A 25,737-nucleotide genomic window follows, 5' to 3' on the forward strand; every position below is an offset into this window, starting at 1 on the left:
GTTCCAGGCCATCGAATCCACACAGTCCAGTAAACCCGGTTGTCCCTTTCCTCCACCTGGCTGGAGGGAGGGCCCCTGTAACACTGGTCACAGTATTCGCTGTTCACTTCCTGTAAATGTGAATCAAAAGTCCCCTGATCAAGGTCGGAAGTAAAATTAGCCCTCTTACTCTGTCTCGGGAAATGCTCACTGGAAACTGGAGCTGCAATTTTCCTGGGAGAACCGCCTTTTCTAATAGTTTTTCCTTGCAACTCACGCACCCGTGCCTCTAAGGTTGAGGTGGGTTTTCCATCCCACTTTCTCATGTCCTCTCCATAATCACGCAGGTAAAACCACAGGGTGCCCCGTGGTGTGTATCCTCTATATCCTCTCTCTTGAGCATAGGGACGTTGACTCCTAATGGCTGAGACACTGGTCCGTGCAGGTGGGGAGTAGGACAGATCCTCTCTGAGTTGTTGGAACTCTTGGCACATTTTTTCAGACAGTTTTTCCACAGCCGAGACACAGGCCCGTAGGGAGGAAGAGAGCTTTTCTTCATAGTCCCGGAGTTGTCTAGCCACTTCATCCACCGTTGGTGCCTCGTCGTCTTTCCAGGCTAGTATTGCCAACGAGTTGGAATACGATGCTGGTGCGCTCCGTACCACCTTCCGCCACATGGATTGTGTGCACCTGACTTCATCTGGGTCTTTGGTTAACTGTTCATCATTCAGGTCACTGTAAATCACCTCCAGCACGCCTAATTCCCTCAGGTACTGGATACCTTTCTCTACGGTGGTCCATTTGCTTGGGTGGTATAAAACATCCTCCTTGAAGGGATACCTTTCCTTCACGCTTGACAGAAGTCGCCTCCAGAGGCTGAGCGGTTTTGCCCCTTTTCCAATTGCTTTGTCAATGCCCCCTTCCCTGGAAAGGGATCCCAGCTGCTTGGCTTCCCTACCCTCTAAATCCAGGCTACTGGCCCCGTTATCCCAGCATCGGAGCAGCCAGGTGATGATGTACTCGCCTGGATGACGACCAAAATCTTTTCGCATATCTCGCAGCTCACTCAGGGATAGGGATCGGGTGGTCACCATCTCATTTATGGGTTCTTCCTCCTCTGGTTCTCGTGATGGCCCTGGTTCATCTTCATCCCTTACTAAACGAACTGATTTCCTCGTGTATTTTTTCTTCTGTATAGGCGCAACTGATACCGGCGCAGGTTGGTTCTCTGGTTTAGCCGCAGTGCCTGCCACTGGGGTTGGAGTGGCTGCAGTACCTGTGGTGGGTGTTGGAGTAGCTGCAGTGCTTGTGGCTGTGGTTGGAGTAGCCACAGTGCTCATGGCTGTGGTTGGAGTAGCCACAGTGCCTGTTGTTTTGTCATCAGATCCAGAGACCCTCTCTTTCCCTTGAGGGTACTGAATAGTGTTGAACAGGGCTCTATAAGCATGGGCCAGTCCCCAGCATGTTGCAATGAGTTGTGTCTCTTTGGAGTTGCCAGGGTGAGAACATACTTCTTCCAAATACTTTACTAGTTCTTCAGGATTCTGCACTTGTTCAGGGGTGAAGTTCCAAAACACTGGAGGTCCCCACTGCCCTAGGTACTTGCGCATACGATCCCACACACCCTGCCACTCATAACTCTCCAGCCTTGGGGCAGATCTCTGGATGATATTCTTAAATTGCTTACTAACCTTTGTCAAAACCAAAACAATATTCCCAAGAAGTATCAATAGAAGTATCTTAACTGCCCAGGGATGTTCAAAATACTGAAAACTTTCTGTAATGAGGGAGGAAGCATTATAGAATAAGGTAATGAAGGTGCCATTCTGTACTTCCTCCACAACAAACGTCTCCGAGGGAAAGGTATAATTGCTAACTCTCTCCATGAGGTGGTACCCGAAGTACAGTAATGACTTGTGTATAAAACCCAGATACAAAACCATGCTCAAGGTCAGGATTTTGATAAGGAACCTCCCAATCAAAACATCCTTAATCACTACAGAGCATAGCGCCATGCACAGACCAACACCAAGCTTTAACATGCACAGCCAAGAAAAGAACATGGTACAGATCAGATGAACTAATATCATGACCGGCAACTGTTAACAGATTCCTTAATACACTCTAGTTAATCTGTTCTTATCTCAAACCCTTCGTGCCCCACGTTGGGCGCCAAAAAGGACTGTCGTGGTTTAGTCCCAGCCAGCAACCAAGCACCACGCAGCCGCTCGCTCACTCCCCCTACCCTGATGGGATGGGGGAGAGAATCGGAGGAGTAAGAGTGAGAAACACTCCTGGGCTGAGATAAGAACAGTTTAATAATTGAAATAAAATAAAGTAAAATAATAATAATAACAATATAATAATAATAGTAATAATAATATACAAAACAAGTGATGCACAATGCAATTGCTCACCACCCGCCGACCAATACCCAGACAGTTCCCGAGCAGCGGTCGCTGCTCCCCGGCCAACCCCCCCAGTTTATATACTGAGCATGACATCATATGGTATGGAATAGCCCTTTGGTCAGTTTGGATCAACTATTCTGGCTGTGCCCCCTCCCAGTTTCTTGTGCGCCTGGCAGAGCATGGGAAGCTGAAAAAGTCCTTGACTAGCATAAGCAGTTCTCAGCAACAACTAAAAACATCAGCATGTTATCAACATTCTTCTCCTACTAAATCCAAAACACAGCACTATGCCTGCTGCTAGGAAGAAAATTAACTCTATCCCAGCCGAAACCAGGACACTCCCTCAGAGGCTGGATGTTCTGTGCTGTGTAGCTAGATTAACCCAGGAGGAGCATTTTTTTCTGAGGCATATGTAGTTAGTCAGGCTTGAAGGCATTGCCAGTGTGTGATGGACAGCGTAGCTCCATCTGTCACTCTAGTTTTACATTCTGTTAAATGGTAACGATGACAGTGGGAGGTATAATGTGCTACTTGAGAACAGCGTTTGGTTTAGACTATCTTTTCTCAACTCTGTGCCATGTATGCAACGGTTTTCTCTTTACCACAAAATGCCTGGCTTCCCTTTGCATTTGTGCTCTATCTGCACTTAATCTTTTCTGTTTGCTTTTCTGTTGACTTTCCAGCTGTTTTCGTATTTAGACTTGAATTTTTGGTACACTTGCCCAGAAGACAAGTGTCTAGAAAAGACTGGTTTTTTAAATGGGGGCTATTAATAGACTGAAGTGGAAAAACGGAGGTCATGATAATGGTCAGCCTTACTTTCCTTATGAGGAAGAAAAAAGGGAAAAAAGGCAGAAAACTGGTAGCTGGGGAAGTGTTTAGAGGTTAATCTCTGTATTGACTGTAGATGAAAGATAATTATCTCAGGTACCCATATCATGAAGTGCTTTCCAAAGAGGCGCAGCGAAGTACACACATAAAATGTCCGTCTTGTGTCAACTTTCCAGTAGCTTGAAATATTCTTCCAATCAACATTTTTTGATGATATGGAAGGCGCTTCTGATACACCTTCCATGCATCCCTTTTAGTCCATAACATAGAAGATTTCTGTTCTAATGAATTTGGAATGTGTGCTTTTTGAATCTTTATCTTTCTTGAATTATGACTAAGTTAGAACCTGTTCCTGTGCCTCTGAAACTGATGACAGAACTTCCTGGGAAGCCAGTGGGAATAACATTTGCTCTAGTAAGATTTGATTGAGTTGGACCCTTATGTCTAGGTAAACGAAAAGTAAGCATGGGCTTGCTTCTTTCACTTAAATGAGGTGCAGAATAAGTTATGTATCTCTGAATATCTACATATTTGTCCTTGGACTTTGGAAAATGCTTCGTTTCTGGAATACTTTCAATCAGCTTATATTTTGACAGCAGCTTTTTGAACTTCTCTTTTCAGTGGATAACAGTTATACATCTGAAATGAATAGCCACTGCTGTTAGGTGCCCATATTTTGGCATTTGTTTGCCAATGCTTCTTGTAAAAAGAACTTTCATTTACGCATTTTCTTTTTTTCATGTTGAAAACATAGATTTAGAAACCCAAGAGTGGGTGCCTGTGCTATTGTGTCAGATAACGCATGCATTTGAAACTGCTGGCAGCACTGGAACCACCTGTTAATTTATCATTTTGCTTTCTTTTTACGCTGTGCCAGTTTGCACTGTGCTGCATCCAAGTCTGTTAGACTCTTATGATTGAAGTTTCTGTTGTGCCAATTGTTTTGCCAGTGGTTTTTCTTTGTTTGCTTGTTTTATCCATTTATTTTTGTGCATGCAAAGTTTCTGAAGCCTGGTGGTTTCATGGATGGCAGGCTAAGTCAACAGTTTACATTTCCCTGAGCTGGGTGGATTAGAACACAGAGCCTTTACACGCTGGCAGGCTGTATGTGAGCAGGACTGCTTGAGTGTGAGTATAACTTTGTGAAATTGTGATACCTGGGCTGTGATTTAGTGTGGCGTGCAAACATACTGAATTCTGCCCTGAAAAAGTCCTAATGAAACGAGAACCTGTCCTATGTGCTACTGTGTTATAAAAGGTGATGTAAGGGCCCTGAATCTGCATGAATGAGCTGCTGGGCTATTCAAATAGGCTTAGCATATCAGCATGAGGCTCTGCCTTCTGTCTTCAAAATCTGTACTCATGTATTTGCCTGACATATACACATACACACACAGAGAGAGCTGTAGTTATTGGGAGATTAGAGTTTGATTCTCTGGATTGCTGTAGGTGCCCTTCCCTTTGATCTTACAAATTGCTTAATGCATTTTATAAGAATCATTTCATCATTTAAAGTGGAATTTGTGTACCTGAGTCAAAGACAGATCAATAAATGTCCTGCAGTATTGCTTAAGAGCCTTGTGTTTTCTAGTGCCTGTGTTTTTTCAATAGACTACATTGGCTGTTTGAAGTTAAGCTACTAGGTGTGCCACTGTTGTAGGTGCTGGGCAGGCAGCTCCTCTGTCTGACATCTGGTCTATCTGGAGCTTGCCAGCTAGGAGCTCAGAGTGGTAAGTGTTCCCCAAAGAGAAGCGCAAATCATTCTCTCACACCCAGAACAGGGGAATGTTTGACAAACAAAATCTTGGAGAAGGCTCAGAGCCATGGTTCCTACTTTCACACAGATGTCTTAAGACTGCAGATGGATACCCATGTCTGGGAAAGAGAAGGCTGCATCAGAAATCCTTGCTTGTCTCGCATCAGTACTTTCTTGTTGTGAAATTCATTCCTGAACACCTCACTCCACTCTGAGGACTCTGTTGCACAAGGTAATATCCAACCACTGGGCCTACCAAGGCTTCTCCTTGTGTCAGGGCCTTCGCTCTTTGTCTTGTATGTGGATTTAGACTTCTGAGGCACTAAGGATTAGCATGGCAAAGAGTGTGAAATACCTCATTCTCTTAATAGCAATATCTGAGTAAATATGAGAGGACTGTTCCACAGATAGGAGTTTAATTCAGATTAAGGTTTGGTGCAAGCTGAAGGCAGAATTATTCTCTCTGATTCATTCCTTTTGTGAGTGTTGTCACTTTGGAATATGTGCTCTTATCTGGAGCAGGAGTACCTGCATGGGGTTAATTAGGAATAACATTCCAAGTAGACAATCTTAGAAGTAACTTCTGAATTAAACCAGTGTGAAGTTTCTAGGTCATAAGGCTTGAGATATGTCCAAAAAATATTCTGGAAGTAAATCATATGTAATTTTCAAGTCTTTACATCTTAGATGTGGCTTGTCTGTCTCACCTCAGATAAAGATCTTATTTGCCTCTGAAAAAGGCATGCATGCCAGATTCTAAGGGAAAAGGAATTTGAGGAGATGGGTGTCCAGCAGAATAAACTTGTCACCTTAATTATACGTGTAGGATCCTTGCAGAGGATGTTGCAGAGGACATTGTAAGGAGGTGACTTGATCAGTCAAGAAGTCTTAAAGTGGGGGAGGGTACTCACTATATTGAAGAGCATTGTGGTATAAAAAGCAGGAAAAGAAATAGTATTTAAGGGTAAGTTGCTAGTGTCTCCCATGGACAGTACAGGGTCATGTGATAAATTTACCCGAAGTTGCTGGGGTAACAAACAACATCCAAGGAGGGTGGATTCTTTCTCCTCCTTTCCTTCTGACTGAAAAATGAAAGTCGATCCAGACAGACTCTTGGGACAGAGAGATGGAAGAGATGATGCCTTGAATTTCCTTGCAGTCCTGTGCAGAAGAGGGATTTGTCTGCATCAGAGTTTCATAAGTTGCATTCAAGGGCAGAACAATCAACTTCTTTGCAGCCTGCCTGCCCCAGTGCCGCAGAGGTGATGTGTTCCACTGGTGTGCCCTTAGGTGAATGCAAAATGCAGTGGTACCACAGATGTCAGTCTGTTTTAGGGGGGTCAGCCTTGTCTCTCAACTTACCTCTTCAGGAAACCATAACACACAAATGAAAAATGCCTTCTCTGAGAGGTTATATGAATTGCCGTATACTGAAACTACAGTAGACACTGGGACAAGGGAAGGAAGGCAGGAGCATGTTTTTGAGGCAGGCAGCTGACATAGGGAGATTCTGCTGAAGAAGCATCTCTTCCTAAGGAGGAATTAGGCATTGATTTAAGAAGAAATTGTGAAACTAGGTTTTAGCTTTCCCTTGTTCTTTCAGGCAAGACCAGACCCTGAAGCTGCAGAGAAAAAAGCTGTGGTACAGTGAGGGTACTTCTTGAAAAGACCTATGAGGACCAATGGACTGCTAGAACCCTTTGGTTTTGTTGTATAAGGGAGCTGCCAGCCCAAAAATCCAGAAGCATCCCATGAGGAAGCATCCCATCAGGGACCATGGTCCCTGAAACTACAGGACGCATCCATTTGTCATAAGGGAGGGTGGCAGCTGCTTCTGAGAGCATCACCTTTGCAGTATGTTTGAAAGCTTGAAGATGAGGGTGTGCGGTGGTCCACAAGACATTTTGAATTAAGACCAATAAAGGGATTTTGGAATGTGTGAAGAAATTCTCCCTCAGCTGGCTTTTTAAATCCTCTGAGAGAATGAGTTTGCTGAGACTGAAACCCATGCTGCCTTTCATATCGTGGTGGTTGTAAGGCACTGAGACCCTTCTTGTCTTTGAGAGGAAGGTCTAGAAGAGAGAGGCTATAGAGGAGGGCAGCATTAACAGACATTTCTGTTTTAAGTACTGTTTCCATTAGCTGTAAATCTTAAACTTTCTGAGCTGTCATTCACCTTGACCTGGGGTGACCTTGGGTCAAAAGACTGCAAGTTTAAGCATGAGGAGAATGGGAGGGAGCTGTTATAGAAAGATGTCCTTGACAGTAGTTCTGATGCCGAAACAAGACAGAAAGTGCTTGTGACATGGGAGTGCTCTGAGTGTTCTGGTAAAGGTAGGGGGTTATTTGACCACTTTATCAGCCTTTGAAAAAAGGGGCCTGTGAAGTTTACTTTTTTTTTTAGGTCCATACATGTATGGGAAGTGCAAAAGGCAGTCCTTTTCTGTGAGTAAAGTACAGCAGAAGGATGATACGATATGTAGAGAGCTATTTGAAAAGTTGTGCTCCCACTAATAAAGTTTAACATGGTATTTTTTGTTTATTATTTTGCTAAAGAAAGATGCATTAGTTTTGACTGGTTTATGTGATCAGCATATAGGTACATCTCTTTCCATATACACTGTAAATATAACAAAAAACCTTCTAGGAGCAGCAGCTCAAGTAGTGTCTGCTTGATCTTCCTAAAGAAGCAATATAATCATGTCAGTAGATCCTTCCCTCATTGTCTGCATGAAGGTCTAGAGTCTTGTTTTATTGTGCTTTTCAGATGCAGAAGCTATCTGTTTCTGTGCAAGAAACAGTTCTGTGAGATTCCTGCGCTGTAGTCGGTATTTATTCTGTAAGAGACTCTTATGCATTATGGTAGCTAGACTTCAGGTGTGCAGATAAAGCTAACCAAAAGCAATCATTCTTCAGGCTTTTATTTTTCAACTGAGAGTCATTTATAGGCATCTCTGAAAATGTGTGTCTGCATGATTCACCAGTGAAACTATAAGCTACAGGTTTATGGAAAAACTGCCTGGGTTTTCTCTGCAGGTTTTTATCTATCATGGGTGGCAAAGGGTTTGAAAACTGTGCTGGAAAATTATAATCACTCTTTTTTTGATTGCTGTGACATCTTTTCTCAGTGGGACCCTTTACATGTTCCAGGCTCCTGCAAATTTGTAAAATGAGAACAGATCTTTTTGATTTTTTTTCACTTGCTTTGTAATACTTTTGTCTTGTAAATTTTCTGTTATTTTCTGTAATTATTTAGTAACGCTCTTCTTTTTTACTTCTGCACCATTAGCTAGCATTCAGAACACACTGATCCTTTCCTGAAATACTGACAGCTTCATGGTATCTCTATTTACCTGACTTACCCAATCAAGTCAGCGGCACCTTTTTAAAGCAGTAACTGTTGATGTCCCAGTAACTTCTGATGTGCCATTCTTTGATGCCACCACAGCCTCAGTTGTCCCCTCCCTTCAGAGGGTACTGAGCCTACAGTGGAGTTATCAGATGGGAAGATGTTTTCACTCCTGCTGTAGCAGTTCTTCTTAGGTTATGCGATACAAAACTGGTCTGCACACACACAAAGGAGCACAGAGGCAGGCAGGGGATCCCAAATTCTGGGTTCTGAAAGCATCACAAACCCTGTCTGGGCCCGTCCCAGGGCTGTCCTGGGGGACCCTCATTCCCGTGGTGTAGGTATGATGCCCATCCTGGGGAGTCAACAGGAGTGGCTCTCCAGAGCACCTTTTGGACTGAGGGGGGATCACTGCCTAGAGATACAGGACACATGCAGGAGGAGAGCATTTCAGGGTCACACAAGACTTATTATGGGTAAGGAAGCAAAGGCAGGGAAAGGGGTGGATCTAGGTGATGTCAGCAGGAACAAGCATGGGAAAATAAAGGGATATGGGTATAAAAAAGGGCCAGCCACATGTAAGCAAAGACTGGTCAGTACACTTGTGGCCATGCCCTGCACCCAATCAGCACTGTCTGCCTTGTCTTCTTACTAAAGTCCATTTCTGACTATTTTCCTGGGTGAAGGACCTGCTGTTTTGTGTGCATGTCTGTGAATGGGGGTCTGAGTGCAGCACCTGAGTGGGACCATGGGTCCGAGGCTCATGTCTGCGAGTGAGGGTGAGCAAGCAAATACACAGCAGGATGAGCTGGCAAGGAGCTGCGGTGGCCAAAGCTGAGTCTGGGTGTGTGTCTCTCTGAGGGTGAGACCACGCGAAGAACTGGCTTCCGGAGGGACTAGAGGAGTCCTGGCCAGCTGCTGGAGAGACCAGGGGTTTCTACAGATGAGACCTGTGTGTGTGTCTCTAAGGGTAAGACTGGGGGGGAAGCCAGCAAACTGCCATAGAGCTGGGGGGAGATGTGTGTGTGTGTGCATGTGTGCAAGGGGGTCTGTACCAGCAGCTGGAGCAGGGCTGCAGGCTTCAGGGATTTGTACCCCCAGGTGCCAGCATCTGGGGAGGCCAAGATCCATGGGCAGCTACTGGGCAGACTGAGTGTCTTAAGTCCAGCTGGAGGGATCCGCATTGTATATATATACGTGTTTCCCACTAATGGACCTTCATCCTGATCAGCCAGTGAGGGGTTCAGAGTGAAGCTGTAGGTGCTGTTTGTGTTCATGTGAGTGTTGGGTGTCTCTGTGTTGGTATCTGTGCAGCTGGCTCTGTGTGTGTGTGTGTGTGTAGCATACACGTGTTTCTGCGTGTGTGCCTACCGGGAATACACACTCAGCCTTGCCACTCTTTGGACCTGGGGGTGTGCAGCTGTGGCAGCCATGCCTTTGTCAGGCTTCTAGATTCAACACCCATAACGTTTGTCAGCCCACCTGAAACATTGAAGAAGGTCAGTTTGATCAAAGGAGCCCGTGTAGAGACAGTGAGCTGGGACACTGGGCACGTGTTCTTTTTTGCCACCTCCTCTGTGGGGCAGAAAATGTCTGAGGAGTGCAGCTGGTAAAATTGTGCAGCATTTTGTTCAGTAAATCACATTCCTTTTTATAGAAATACTTCCTCGAATCATGCTCTTGCCCCCTTCCCATTGGCGTTTCTGTTGCTGTGACTCTTCAGTGATCAGTCCAGGAACCTTTTCCTTGGCTGGTGGACCATTGCCAGCAGACTCTTGTGCACTGCTATAGTTTTTGGCTTCGTCAGAGCTTGTATCTCTAGCTCATGGGGTGGCTTGTGGCATACAGCCTTTGGAAAAGCAGTTGGGCAGTAGATCTGTTGTGATATGGCCCATATGTGTTGGAGAGGCCTCAACATCCCTTTTCTTTTTTGTTTTTCTTCTAAGCAAATACTATCTGACTTACAGGATGTTACAGGGAAAGACTGAAAACTCTTCCAGAGCTGTTCATCCCCAGTAACATGTTCATGAAGAATCAGGACAGTTTAGTTAGACCTCTGTTCAGTCAGGGGCATCGCATGTTGCCATGGAAAGCTGCTGTGTAGCTAGACAAAGTCTCATGTAAATATTCCAAGTGGGTGGTTGCTCCACTGAAGTTTGAGCCTATGGCTTTCAGCATGTTCTTGCTCACTGTCCGAGGTGATACTGGAAGCGGTTTTGGTTGTGTTGCTGAGCAGGCTCCAGGCCTGCCTTCCCACTGAGACTGTTCCAGTCTTTGGATAACTGCTGTCTGCTTGCTGCAGTACACCTTTTTCTCTTCTGTGCATTTGTATTGATATGGTAGTGTCTGTTCTTGTTGCTGTCTCTACAGGAAGGTCTAGAAAGGCTACTCAGGTGTGCAGGACAGGAGAAGAGAATATGTGGGAGTGAGCAATCAAGTAGGCTCAGGCAGGGGTGGGGTGAGTTTGAGGAGTAGAAAGCTGGACTAGAAAAAAAATGGAGCAAGGAAATTTGCACAAAGAAAAATGAGATGTGAGGAGAAGACAGCATACAAAGGGATGGCTTTTGTAGACTATACAGCATAAAAATGTCATGGGTCTATTGTGATGGAAACTTCTCAAATGCTTACCAAAAACATGGTCTGTGCCTCGGCTGGTGTGCTAATAAATGCCATTGATGACAAATGACATAGACATTTCTGATTTCAGAAGTGCATTCCTGTGAAGTAGGCAGGGTTGAGGGACCAGACACTGTCTTTTTTTCCACCCTTTTTGCCAAACTCTGTCAAAGAACGGCCTAGTTGCAAACAGGAATGTAGAAATTGCTGTAGCAGATTGGGACTGAGTTGCACACCCAATGGTCCCTGCTCTAGAGTATTCAATGTCAAATGTCTCAGAGTAGTCTTCAGGTCTTTTTATCTTTTGCTTATATATAGGATTTCTTCAAAACATCAGCTGGTTAGCTGGACTGGATCCCTAGGCTTAGCTGTTACATCCTTTAAAATTTCATCCCCTGCCTGTGAGAACTATCCTGCCTATCCTGACCTGTGAGCACCTTGGTTATCTGTAGACTTGTTTTGTTTTGTGGACATTTCTGTACTTAGCTGCGTATTTATCATCTCTGAATGTCAGACCACGTAGCTAGGTGCATATAGACTGTTTTTTTCTTAGTAGCCTTCTGCAGTTTGTTAGTTGGCTGTCCTTTTATGTATTTTTTTTCTCTTCAGTAGCACATTTGGTAAAGATTTTGGTATGTGTTATCCTTCCAAGAGCCCTCAGCACTTCCTGTCTCTTCCTTTTTCAGATGGCAAGTTTGGTGCCTACATGCAGGTACACATCCAGAATGATGGTCCTGTAACAATAGAATTGGAGTCCCCGGCTGCCACTGTCGACCCTAAACAGGTAAGTGAGCCAGAAGGTCTGTCTGGAAGGGATGGATGTATAGGCTGTGCCACCTCTGCAGATTTGTAGGATTTCTGTTATGAAGCAGTATAGTTTTCCTTAGGCATGAGGACCTTGTGCTTCCTGTGCAGCCTCTGAAAAGTTAAGTAGTTGCATTGTTTTCTTCAGTTTTCTGGCCTGTTGATAGCTACCTGCTGTTCTGGTAAAGGTCATGCGTGTGTAATGCAAAACAGCTTTTTTACAGTTTATTCTTGCTCATCATTAAAGATGCTGTTTAATCATGACTCATTAACTATGTTTTTAATGTGTCTGGACCCCTCCCTTTTTTTTAGTGAAGTTTCTTGACATTTAGGAGCTTTTGCATGTGGGTGGCTGGATGCAACTGGAGACCTGCCTCTGTCAGAAACAAGAGAACAGCAAGTTAAAGTCCTGAATTTAAGTCTGGACTGGAGAGGAGTGTTAGCTCTGCTGAGGAACAGCAGAAGCTATGCTGAAAGTCAAATGCAGTGATGAGGTTTTCTCATCCTCTAAACACAACATTGACCAACTTTTCCTTGCTGAGAGAGAAGGGGCAGGGAATGTTATTACCAACTGTGCTTCAGCAAGGCCACACCCATCCTGTTTGTGTAACACTTCACTTAACCTTGTTAAAATTGTTACTGCAGTTTATAAGAAGGGCATGAGGGAAGAACCAGGAGACCACAAACCTGTTAATCTAACCTCAGTACCTGGAAAAATTATGGAGAAGATTGTAACGGGTGCTAGTGAAAGGCATTTAAAGGACAGTGCAATCATCAGGCACAGTCAGCATGGGTTCATGAAGGGAATGTCCTATCTAACTGATTTGATACTCTTCTATGATAAGGTCACATGCCTAGCGGATAAAGGGAAGGCAGTGGATGTAGTTTTTCTGGATTTTAGTAAGGCTTCTGATACTGTCCCTCACAACATCCTTCTGGACAAGTTGTCCAGCTGTAGCATGAGCAAGTTCGTGGTGTGCTGGGTGAAGAACTGGCTGAAGGGCAGAGCTCAGAGGGCTGTAGTGAATGGGGCTACATCTGGCTGGCGACTAGTCACAAGCGGTGTCCCTGAGGGTTCAATTCTAGAGGCAGTTCTGTTCAATATATTTATCAATGATCTGGATGCAGGAGTTGAATGCACCATTAGACAGTTTGCTGATGATACCAAACTGGGAGGTACTGTTAATTCTCTCGAGGGACAAGAGGCCTTGCAGAGCGGTTCTGAATAGATTGGAGCACTGGGCAATCATCAATGGCATGAAATTTAACAAGAATAAATGCCGGATGCAGCACCTGGGATGAACTAATGCTGGAGACAAGTATAGACTGGGAGAGGAGTGGCTGGAGAGTGGCGCTGCAGAAAGGGATCTGGGGGTGCTGGTTGACAGCAGGCTCAATGTGAGTCAGCAGTGTGCCCTGGCAGCCAAGAGGGCAAACCATGTCATGGGTGCATCAAACACAGCATAACCAGCCGGTCAAAAGAGGTGATTATCCCGCTGTATTCAGCGTTGGTGCGGCCTCACCTTGAGTACTGTGCACAGTTCTTGGCCCCACAATTTCAGAAGGATGTTCAGGTCCTTAAATGCATCCAGAGGAGGGCAACAAAGCTGGTGAAAGGGCTGGAAGGCATGTCCTGTGAGGGGCGGCTAAGGACTTTGGGCTTGTCTAGTTTGGAGAAAAGGAGGCTGAGGGATGACCTCGTTGCTCTCTACAGCTTCCTGAGGAGGGGAAGTGGAGAGGGAGGTGCTCATCTCTTCTCCCTGGTATCCAGTGATAGGGGAATGGTTCAAAGCTGGGTCAGGGGAGACTGAGACTTGGCATAAGGAAGCATGTCTTTACTGAGAGTGTGGTCAAACACTGGAACAGGCTTCCTAAAAAGGTGGTCAATGCCCCAAGCTTGTCGGTGTTTAAGAGGCATTTGGACAATTTGCTTTAACTCTTGGTCAGACCTGAAGTGGTCAGGCAGATGGGCTAGATGATCGTTGTACGTCCCTTCCAACTGGAACTAAACTATGCTATTCTGCTCTGTTGTGTTCAGTCTTTCTGGCTGCAGTTTGTCCTATGTACAGTGATCCTACCAAATTACCTGACCAGTTGACCAGCAAGATAAAATCACTTTGCTGATCATGTCTGTCTTTCTTTGAGTTGCCATCTGACCATTACTCTTCTGAATTAAAAATCAGACATATGGGTTTTTCAGCCAGCCATATATGTTTATACCTGCTCTTTTAAAGCCTGCTTATAGGTTCTGTGACAACTGCAGTGCAACTGGTGGCTGTAATTGGTGGGAAATATGCATCTCCTGGGAACTCTGCATATCTTAAAATATCGTACTAAAGGCATTTGGAGCCTACTGGGAAAAGAGTGTGGGAAAGCCTAAAGAAGCATCTCTTGTTGCCTTAAATAGCTAAGGTATCTTGGTTTGGAGTCAGTTTTGTTTTACCTCCAAATTCTGTTCTGTATCCTTTTGTGATGTTTTAGCCCCTGGAAGAACTACATCTGGTCCTGGTCTTCCTTTCTATACCCTCACAGCTTTAGCACAAAGAGTTCTGAGACCAAATCGTGCATAATTAGCAGCAGCAGGTCTGTCTTTGGAGTGAGGAATGATAGTAGATGTTAACACTCACATCCCTACTTGGAGGAATTGAGCTGCTGCCTGATTTGCCTGGGAAATAGAGTCTGCAGAAAGTTGGATGGCAGAGAAGCGGAGTGCTTTGATGTCCCCTTTGAACTGTTCATCAACCCTCAAGAGAGTTATGGCCCACTGTTTTCAGGTGCCATGTTTATGGTATAGACTTGTTAAGGCTGAGGTTTAGTTGTGCTACTTGTGGCAGTATTGACCCTCTGCTTTTGCCACTCCAGCTGTTTGCAAAATAGGAAAAGACATGTTTCCTCCATGCCACAAAGCAATGTTTACTGCACAAAGTCTCCATGCTCTTGTATGGCTCTGTCTCGGGTGCAGGTGGCCATATCCTTTCTACAGCAGCATTTATTGTAGCCTGCAGTTGAGGGCATTAGTGGCAGCATTGTGTACCGCTGCCTGTGACTATGAGATGGAGCCCCGTGGTGTCCTGGTCTCTAGGGCAAAGCTGGTGACCTGTTTTTTGCTCAAGCAGTCTAGAGGGAATCATCGGTGTAAAGGTAGGTGGATCACTGAAGGATGGCATGGTGCAGTTTCTAACTGAAATGGAGAGCACTGAGAGCTTTTACCCCTGCTGTCCCATGTGTGGGTGTGAAATAACCCAAGAGGAATCACCAGGACGTGCTGGATTTTGCAAGTTTCCATCTCTTTCTTGGGGAACATTGGCTTGTTTAAGGGTTCTGCCCTCACAGTTGCCTGCTTTTCCCATCTGACACCACCTTCCTGGTGGCCGTAACATGCTGAAGACTGGGAAGGATGCTGGTTTTCAAACTTTGTCTGGCATTAATTCCCTGTTTAATGTGAATGATTCTGCTTCAGTCTTGCCTGCTGATTGCCTTCCTTTCCTCCTTAAACCTCATTCTTCATCAGCAAAGATGAGGCTTCTTGTGCAGGATGTGCTTAGAGCACTGTCATTTATCCTAAGGTAGGGTTACACCAAGTGTCTTCTTACTGAGTCTGTGTCTGGACCCTATGAAAAGGAGGACAGACAGAGTCCTTCTGTGAGCTATCTGAGTGGGTTCCGGACAGTCCTTATATGAGAATGAGTAATGTAAATTCGCTTACCTTCCTTCTGCAATATGTTGTCCACACACATTTCATGAGCCACCCTCGTTCCAGCTTGTTGCAAGTCCTGATGTTGGGGATTCTTGTTTGTCACAGAAATGGATGAGCTCTTAGAGTGGCACAGACACTGATAAAGCAGTCCAGCCGTGTGTGCTTTGGATGCACAAAGAATTTAATCTATGCCACATTTCAGAGAACCCCGTTTGCTTGAAAATTGATAGCTCTTTTAACTGTTACTGGGTATCTTTTCCAGCTCATATCGGGACCTTAACACACACTGTTGGAGGCACTCCTGTTTCTGACACTTAAGCATCCTTTCCTGATATTATTTGACATGTGTGCCATCATCTCTCACCCATCATACAATATGTGGGATGAGGAAGAACCAATTTAAATTTGTCATTCTCTTCTCTTTTCCCTCCCTGTTGCATTTTTATTTTTTGCTGATACACAGTCTGTTGATTTGCATGTAGCATGGGAACTAAGGCTTAGAGATGGTGTGTTTATCTTTTTGCTTTCTGCTTTAGCAAGAAGAGATAAATAAACCATCCTGCAGTGTTTAATGTGACGTTAACAGAAAGCGATTAGACAAATAATTGCCGATGAATAGCTCTTTTATGTCATTGGATGTGACAGTGAAATACCTCTTTTTTTTTTGAGTGATTGTCTGTGGTTGTAATTAGTAATCTGATCTTTGTAATTCCTTAGCAATGTAATTAGCAAAAATACATTTGGATTAATCCAAATGTAGTTTAATATTCCTTGGGTTTTTTTTTTTTTTTTAATTCCTTTATATTCCTTTATACACTAGAGGGTATAAATAAATCACAGAATTAATAAAAAAAATAATTAAAAAAAGTCCTCCTCATACAACAAATATATGCGTGCGTATGTATATATATAAAAACCAATATGTGCGTGTATATACATATATTAAAAAAAGAGACTATCCCAGCTGTTTGTGAAACCCTAGCAGGGGAAGCTTCTACAGTTCAATTTGTTGTGAACTGTTCAGTTCCGTTGTCGTCTGATTTAATAGTAAGCAAATTAACTGAAAGTATGAAGTAAATCAGCAGATTCTTAGACCAGCAGTAGTCAGTCATTGCTGGGCCTTTTCTGAAGAGTTGTGATTATTTTGGAATTTAGGTATGCGAATGGAATAATAGAAAAAGAAAAAATAGCTGGCATTTAATTGAGTTCTTAAAAGACCATTTTGGTAAGTCTGATGTACAAGAAATTTTGCTTGAAATGCAAAATAAAGCCACGGATTAGAAACTGGATAAGAAATGTGAAAACAAAAAGGCATAAAATGGGAGAAGGGCAATATATGCATGCAGTCATTCTGAGTTCAGTAATAGTGACTGTGTTTCCTACTTAGTCTTTGAGAGTGAGGGTAGATCAAGTATTGCTCTTCACTGTTGGCTGTGATGCAGAAAACAAAAGGATTTTTCCTAATGTTCTAGTACAAATCACAAGCATTGTAGTTTCCAGCCTTAACTGGTGAAGCAATTTTGGATAATTCCTTTTGAATTTACATGCATCCATTTGGATAATTACAGAGGTCACTGCTAAGAGTGTAGCAAATTTCTGTGCCGTCTAGATGAAGTTTGTTGTGATTGTTGCTCGGATTAGGTTAGCTATGCCCAGAATGCTTTGTATATTTATATCCCATTTTGGGAAAGGTTAGAGAGATGTGCTTTCTATTTTTTTGTAGGAATTTGTAGCTAGTAGAAGTAGCCAGACAGAAATGGAGCAGGAAGAGGTTTGAGAGGGTGCCTGGAGAGGTGACATGACAACAAATCAAAAAAAGCCTCTGGAACTTTGAAAGCATTATGGATAATTATGGAATTCAGATTGGAAATATTCTGTGCATTTTTATTTCTTCTGCTAGGGGAAGTGACATAGTACTTTCAGTGTTTAATGCATATATTCTAATTAGACACTGAACTGATCTCTGTGGGCCCATTTGTTCCATTACTGTCCAGAAGGAAATAAACTACATTGTATTCTAAACCGTATTTTGGAACTGGACACTGTAGTGGGAGGGTAAGAAGAATGAAAGCATTGGAGCAGATCTTTGTTACTGAACCTGCCGGTATCAGTACTGTAAAGCAGCATGTGCATGCTTTGTCAATATGAAGCATAAATAATAATGTAATGCCCCTTGGAAATGTCAGTGTTTTGAATGAGAGAGGAACTTCTCAAGACTGACATTTAAGTAACTTACATTTTTAAATGGCGGGAGGATCTTGACTATGGAAGATCCATTAAACGAATTCCACATAAATATTCTATTATTAATGCCTTAAAAAACTTCTCATAACTGTGTAGCCAAAAGTTATTTCTCTGCTGAATGTGGAGAAACCCCAAATCTAGTATTTTAACCTTTCTATCACTTTTCAGTTAGAACATTTTAATATAATGTAACTGAAGGTGTTTTCAGTTCCCCAAGTATGGCTTTGCTTCAGCTTGCATTTTTATTTGCGGGACAGATGGGGATTGTCTTGGAATTGTGTGATCAGTAGCACAGTCCTGATGCAGCTGGTGTCAGATATTTTATAATATTAAACTATGGTAAGTGGCTGTACAGTGAGGGCCTCCGTATGCAGCAAATGGATTTTTCCTGTTGTCTTTGAGCTTGTTTTTTGTCACCTAGTTTTTCTTCCTTCCCATGCAAACATATGCACCGTTATGAGAAATAAACTACAGTCCTCTCCTTGGCACCATCAGCTGACATTTTTTCTAGATGCTGAGTTGCCAGATTTGATGTTTCTCTTCTTCCAGTTGCACTGTTTTTGAACTTACTTTGAAAGAAACAAATCTAAAAGCTGTGAGTTCCTTTTCTTATACTGAAAGTTTTGGTGAGGTAAATGAACCAAAGGGAGCTCAACTGGTTATCTGTATCACTGGTGATAAAGAGCAGTTGAGGAAAGTGAGTGGAGAAGCCATGCAGCTGATAAACTGCTTGGCTAGGGAATTTTTCCAATACCCTGGGCAGTGAGTTAGACCAGGCTAACTGGTGAAGGGCTGGTAGCACTTTTCTTGCCTCAGGCTTTGGGCCTCTGTGGTGTAACTTCATTGAGCTGCTCATGTTTCTTCTAGGAACAAAATGAAGTATATAATTCCTTGCATGAGCTGCTCATTGGCCAAAAGGATCATGTCCTCTTCTCAAAGAGGAAAAAACTCCTAATAACACTTTGATCGTAAGTCTAAGGTATAGATACGTGGAAAGGAAAAAGTCAGATGGTCTGCCATCTCCTTAGCAGATTGTGAAGACTACCCTTCTTCTGTCACAGCCTTTCCATTGATTTATTTTTGCAGTAGACCTCTGGTAACCATTTTGTCTCAGTGCTATAGTTTGCTTAGTGGCATTAGTATTAAACTGCTAGATTTGTAATGCCCTGCGGCAGTTTGAAGGATTGGTCTCTTCCTGAAATGTAACCTGTCCTTAAAGTTGTTGTGATTTATTTATTTTATTTTGGATTTGAAATTGTAGCAGCGTGGCATGCCACTACTGAAATTTAAAATGTACATCTGCAGATCTTCTTGTGGTTTGAGGTTCCAGAAACATGAACACTGCCACTGATTTTCCGGCAGACTGCTAACAAAATAATTCTCTTGGTGTCATTCAGTTCTTACTACTGTTATTCATGGCTATTGCAAAAGGAAAAGCTGTCTCTAGAGCAGCAATCAACCTCTGTGTACACACTGATCACAGAGAAAAAAAGAAAACAAAGGATACGTTTCTGTATTCAGGAAGGTAGAACTACAAGGAAGGCTGACACTAAGGCATTTCTGAATGTGGGAAATTAACTTCAGCAAAACAAGCAACCTGGAGAATTATTAGCATTTTCAAGTGGGTGACTTTGTGTGCCAGTTTGTTTGCATATTTTTGCTACAGCAAGTTGATTACAGAAGTGGTGTGATGTAGTATTACAGCTGACATAACGGCAGACGTTTCTGCCTTGGTGAAACATTCTTTCACAGTGCAGTCTAGCTTTCCACTGTAATTATTCAATTTTTAGAATTTCATGTCTGTGGTGTAAATTGCATTTTTGTGTGTGGTCATGAGGGAGATGGTCTTAAGCACTTGAGATCTTTCATGACTTTTCTGACTTCTTTCATGCTTCAGAAATTCAGCAGTTGGGTCAGATCCTCCATGATAAATATACATGTCATAACTTTGGAGACCATCTGTTGCATACTGTTTAGGACATGAATGCTACTTCTATATCTACAGAAAACATGGTCCCCTTGTACATCAGAATATATGTACACATATATATATGTATTTATAAAACTATATATAACTATATATACTTCAGGAGTCTTAGTGAGCATGCTGTTTGCCCCCAAGACCATGTTGGAAAATGGCCAGTGTAGGCATATTTGAAATGGTAATATGACATGCTATCATATATTGAGCCATTTCTGCGTCTATAGGTAAATTATATATGAACAAATATGCATTGTGGGTATGGATTCTGTATTGCATAACACAAGGTTCACAGTGTGAATACGCTACTGGTTTTCATGTTTTGAAAATGCAGGGTTAGCTTTATTGGGTTAGCTCACAGCCTTCTCAAAGATAAAGGTAACTCAATTTAAACTATCGGTGTCATGTGTCTTAGGCTTTTTCTTCTTTCAAGTGATAAGAAACACTAATTAGAGAAGAGGGGTTATCATATCATTCAGTAATCACATTATTTACAGAAACAATGAAGTTTCTTGGAGTTACAAGTTACAGAACTACAAGGTAACAGAAATCTTTTTTGGCATCATTATTGTCAAAAAAGGGTCATTGCTAGGAGCCTTGATGCTGCAGTAAAAGAAAGGGGTGCAGATTGCAACAGCTGTTTATAGGTTTGCTGCAGGAGGTTTGACTGTGGTTTGGCTTGGTGTTGGGGGGTACTTGTGTTGGGGGTACTTTGCAATTACTGACTGCTAGGTTGAGGGCCAGTGAGGAATGATGGATATGCACTACCTGCTCACGTAGTTATTTAAATGTGTACAAATCTATATTTTGAAACCTAGGAACTGTGCTTTCATGTCTCTGCAGCCTGCAGCTAATGTAGTGTGCCTTCCCTCTTCCGGTATATTGTTGTGCCATGAAGATCATTGAAACCCCAATTCTGATTTCAGCAGCTGGATGACCCCAATACCATTTGCAAAAATAAAACTCAACTGCATAGAGACCATGGGAGTATCATTAATTAAGGTTGAGTACCTATAATACTAAGGGCTTACAAACTTTTGTTTCCCTTCCTGCAGATGCACTCACTTTATCAATTACCTTTAACATTTATGTGCTGTGTATATAGGCTTGTTGGCAGAAGAGTAGTGTGCATGTTGTCAGACATGTGAGTTAAAATATTGCCTGTATCATGCCCAACATGTTTGTTACATCTATGCATGTGACTTGAGGACTGGATCATGCTTGACAAACAGATACATTGTACTTTGTCATTTCACATAGGAAAAAGAAAATATTTTTAGTTTTGAAATAGCCAGCTAAGAATATTCTGTGTTAGGCTAGAAGTCCATGTGTGCAGGTGTTCAAGGAGGGTGTGTATATGTGGGATAAGGTACAAGGGGATGCTGTGCATCCTGCCAAGGCTCTGCAGTCTGCACTCTTTGCTTTTACTGACTTGGAGCTCAGATTTACGTCTTTGTATGCATCTTCCATGAGCCTGTCTAATTCGTAATTGACACACATAATCTAGTTTATTTTATTCTATGAAGATTTCACCTCAGAAGAGATCTTCTGGCCATGAAATTATGATTTATGACTAGTATGTTTTATCTTGGGGAAATTGTGGAAGCAGTAGAGAAAATCAGTAGATTACAGAAATTATCCAAATGGATAAACTGCACGAAGTGTAGTGATTTCAGTAGCTATCAATATGTAGTGTCCCCAAAACTTACTGCAACCTGCTTCTCTGAAAAATGGGAAAGAAACGTAGAAGTGACAGCTATGTGCAACTTAGTTTGACTCTTAGTAGCCTTGAAAGCATTTCTACTGAGAGGTGGCAAGGCAGTGTTAGCCAAGGGTTTTGTCCAAGCTGATTTGAAATGGTTATCTATATCCTAGGTGATGCTAAGGCTCATATATCTCTTTCTGTGGATAAAGAATAAAATAAATTTATTCTTATGTGCTGGGTGGCTGAACTTGGGATACATCTGTTGTCAGCAACTTTGAAACTACAAAACTGCCACTTAAGACCCAAAACAGAAGAGGAGTTTGGTGGAATCCAGCTCCCCCTTTTGGTCCTTGTGTTTTATTCTTTTCCATGTTTGCAGATTGTGTTGGGTGGAGAAGGAACCCTGGAAAGCAGAGGATAGTCCTTTGAATATGTGCACTTCTCTTTTATACTCGGGGTGATTGTATTAGCATATGATGATAATTCACCGTGTTCCTCAAATTTCTGAAAATCTGAGCCTTGGGCTTTTTTTTCTTCCTTTTCTGTTTTATTGATATATGTATTGGTGTTGTGAATCTGAGTTGCAAGTTTTATACAAATGCTCACATTTACCATTTTTTAGAAATAGTCTTCTGAAATTATTTTATTCCATGAAGTGTTTTCTCACTCTTCTTACTTTGTGAATAGCTGACAAAACTTGAAAAACAACAACAAAGAAAAGAGAAGACCAGAACCAAGGTGCCCTCTGAGTCAAGTAGAGAAAGGAATGCCCCCCGTAACAAGGATGACCCCAGTGCAAGCAGTGGAGCAGAAGGAGACGTGTCTTCAGAAAGAGAGCCTTAGCTCATCCAAAGCAGGCCTCAGGTTTGGCTTTTCCACTCCTCTGTAAAGCTGTGTCCTCCTGCTTGGCAGTCTCTAACCCTGGGTGCTTTACTGAAGCAGCACATGCAGAGAGTTGCATTAGAAGTGCTGAAAGGTGAAATTCTGATAATCTTGCTGGTGGGTAACCTCTGCTTCTGTCTGCCGTTGGCACATCAAAATGTAGAAGTGGGTGAAAACCTCTTCCCAGCTGTGTGCTTGGCTGGGGGTGTGTATCTGTGAGCCTGGCTCAGCATGACTGTTTCCAGGTTGACTCAGGAAATCTAAAATTTTGGTCTTAAAACACAGCAGTCACTTGAATCAGAATCCTGCTTTATATTCTTCAGAGCAGAGATACATGGTTGTGTTTCTCTCTCTGTCTTTACCTAGCAGGCAGGCCACTCTGGAACAGCCCCCACCATTTGTAATACCCAAATAACACATAGTCCCCAGCAATGGAAGTGGAAAACATTTCAGAAGTTGGAGACAGGCCAGAACTGCAACTTCCTATCATGGTTCCTACCCTGCTCTCCCCAGTTTGTTCTTTCCCAGGATGACTTGATAACAGGCTATTTCATATACCTTGACCAGCTAATGAGAACATTATGCCACGCATCGAGAGCCAGACTTGCTGCTTGAATTCAGTATGAGAACTGGGATTTTCTCTCCCTTCAGTCACTGGACCTGCAGGACGTGCCTGGACATGAGTGAATGGAAGTAGACTGAATATAGACCTGAATCCTGTGTCATGGATTGTCTACATATGTAGACATGTATTTATCATACTCTTCCAGTCAGTTTTAAGTCTTCAGGACACAGCTTTCATTGCCTGCCTTCCCCCCACCCCCAAAAAAGCTACATTGCTGATTTTGAACTTTCAAACATGTCTAAGTTCTTAAGAAAGTATTATTTCCCTCATCTTCACACTGAAGCCCTGAGCTGGCTATGCAGTTTAATTATTAACAGCTTTGCAAAGTTAAGGTCTAACCTTTCTCTTGTTTTCCCATCCTAGCGTTCAGTCTAGCTTGTGATTTCAATTCAATATCACACATTGCTCAGAAAGTTGCTTTTTTAAAAAAAAAAAAATTCCATTAATTTCTCTGGTCATCAGACATTGGGGGATGATTTCTGTTTTATAGAAGTTTGTATTATCTGTGTAGTACTAATATAAATGAATTTGCATAAGGCATTGAATAGATTTCTCGAAATATGCTAATTTGTTTTGGATTGACCTGCAAAAGGGATCAAAGAACCTTTCAAGTCCACAGGCTTTTTTACGCTGGCCTCATGGAGAGAAGCTTCAAGACTGGTGTGAAATGGTTCTGTTTATTAATTGCATTGCAGTCAAAAGTGGATTGTCATATCGTACAACAGCTGGAATCACATGAGTTCTGCTCTCTTCAGGTTTATGCTCAGTGCACCTTCCTGTTTTAATACTGGAGATGAGCAGGCACATTGGGAAGGAGAACGTGTTCTTAGAAAATAAGCAAGGGTGTACTATTTCTCAGCAACTGCTGGCCTTGCTGCCATGCTACAGGAATACAAGATTTCCCCCACTGTTTCTGGGTTGTGTGTTGAAGTAAGAACATTTGAGAGAGCAGGAGTTTGCAAGCCTTCTAGAGTGCTTTGGCCAGTCTGACCTTTCCAATAGCATTTGAAATTCTAGGGAACTGAACATTTCTAAAATGTGATATACTGAGAACCTAGCATTAATTTTCATGTTGTGACAATAGGTAAAGATAGGTTTCTCTATGGGATTTGAAGGAATCATATTCTATTTCCACTCGTAGTAATGTTCCTGTTTGTTTGCCTTCCACAGTTTCTCGTACAAAAGCTACGCTGGATTCTTGAAGAGAGACCCAACAGACATTCACCTCAGCATCACTCTTCAACGACTTTGGAAAAGAATGGAAAATGGGAAAACAGAACTAAGACGTTAGAAACCTATATCATTCTGTATTGAAACAACCAAAGCAATGCTATCAGATTCAGTTGTTAATGTGTAGTATCAGTAGTAAAAAGGACTTGTAACATTTTTGTGTATGTGTTTTCACATGACTGCTGAATAAAGGGTGACTGTAGGCAGATTGTAGCAGTACATAAGCTCCATTTCAAAGATAAATCAGGGGTTTTCCTTAAACTTACACTTGAATTCTGAAAATTATCCAAGCAGGCTTGTATTTTGATTCTCACTTTATGGTGTCATGTGCTACCTGTTTCCCTGGCAGCTTGTAGATCTCTGTATATTTTGGTATATTGTTCAGCTGCTACGTAAGACCAAGTTAGGCAGTCCAGTCTTTCTGCATGGATTAAGTTATTAAAAGGAAAGATCAGCCACTAGTTGTGAACACATCTGTCTTGTAAACTTTTTTAAAAACAGAAAAGACTTTATTAAACAATTGATGCTAGCTGAGTGCCTGTTGGTGTTTGTGTATGGCATTCCCTAAGATACAGCGATGTGTTTAACAATGTAAGTGATACAGAGCAAAAGTTACAAGCCAAGAAACACCTAGTACTGTAACTCATCCACCTCTCCTTTGGAAGTTCGGAAGTCGGGTTGCTGACCTGAAATCTTTGCTCTTTCCGACACATCCAAGTCCTTTAGTTACTTTACGGTGGCCATCAAAATGCTGCAGCAGCTGCTGCACGTAATGCATCATGTGCCTGCTGACGTTTCTGTCAGATTCATCAGAGGCAAAACAGCATTTGGAAGCTGCTGGCAAACAAGAACTGAGAAGCAGCTGCAAACTGCTCTCCTGTGGGTGTTAAAGCCAAGGAAGTTTCAGGGGAAATGAAAGACTGCGGATCGTTACACCTTTGACTTCTTTCAGAGGTAGTGGTGGTACCTTTTATAGAGGGCGTTCTCCAGGCCTGCCTTGGCCTTATGGTCTTCACTAGCCATCTGCCGTGGCCACCATCAGAGTCAGGATGCTTACTGCACAACTGTCTTTACCTGATTGTAGGGCTAACCCATTGATGATAGTTGTTCTTAACCCAAATGCGTATTATATTTACAATACTGCAGACCGTGCAACCACTGTGGGTTTTTTTTGTTTTTTTTTTTTTAACTTTTCTCTTGTGGCTTTTTGCTTCTAACTGCTTGTTTAGTAAAGTATCAGTCAAACCAAGACAGGAGAGTTTCAGAACTGCACCCTGACATGGCTTTTTAAAACACATGAAGCTTAAGTAAAGATTTAGCAAGCCACACACCTAGCATTTATCAGGAATGGGGAGCGGTCAGGATAGGTTGAAATGTTACACTTATTCTAGCCTTTAAGAATTTACATCACTTTTCATCTGGCCATTGCATGCAGTTTATCTTGCCTGAAGTCACAGCCTGGTCACAAGCAGTGCTTTTTCACCTCCAGGTGCACGTGTTGTGTCTTGTCCCTTCAGAGTCTCCCTCGCCTGGGACTAGAGCCTGATAGGTGGTTGTCAGATTAGTGCTTAACGGGCTGCAAAGGGCCAATTCAGGCAGGAAGATAGCGAGTGTCTACCTCTCAGGT

General features: G+C 42.6%; 1 protein-coding gene across 2 annotated transcripts in view; it reads left to right on the top strand.

Annotated features, from left to right (window-relative positions):
* DTD1 (D-aminoacyl-tRNA deacylase 1) overlaps positions 1 to 24,266 on the top strand; it is a 34,367-nt gene extending 10,101 nt beyond the window's left edge. Inside the window, exons 4-6 of one of the 2 annotated variants that reach the window (XM_075707431.1) lie at positions 11,629 to 11,726; positions 22,061 to 22,237; positions 24,051 to 24,266. In XM_075707431.1, coding sequence (XP_075563546.1) covers positions 11,629 to 11,726; positions 22,061 to 22,216 — 254 coding nt within the window. In that variant the 3' untranslated portion in view covers positions 22,217 to 22,237; positions 24,051 to 24,266. Of the gene's footprint in view, positions 1 to 11,628; positions 11,727 to 22,060; positions 22,238 to 22,822; positions 23,230 to 24,050 lie in introns of those variants that run through there. The other variant, XM_075707432.1, reaches the window with a different exon arrangement.
* The last annotated feature ends 1,471 nt before the right edge of the window (positions 24,267 to 25,737 follow it).

This window comes from Pelecanus crispus, chromosome 3 (assembly GCF_030463565.1).
Source record: "Pelecanus crispus isolate bPelCri1 chromosome 3, bPelCri1.pri, whole genome shotgun sequence".
Lineage (NCBI taxonomy): Eukaryota > Metazoa > Chordata > Aves > Pelecaniformes > Pelecanidae > Pelecanus > Pelecanus crispus.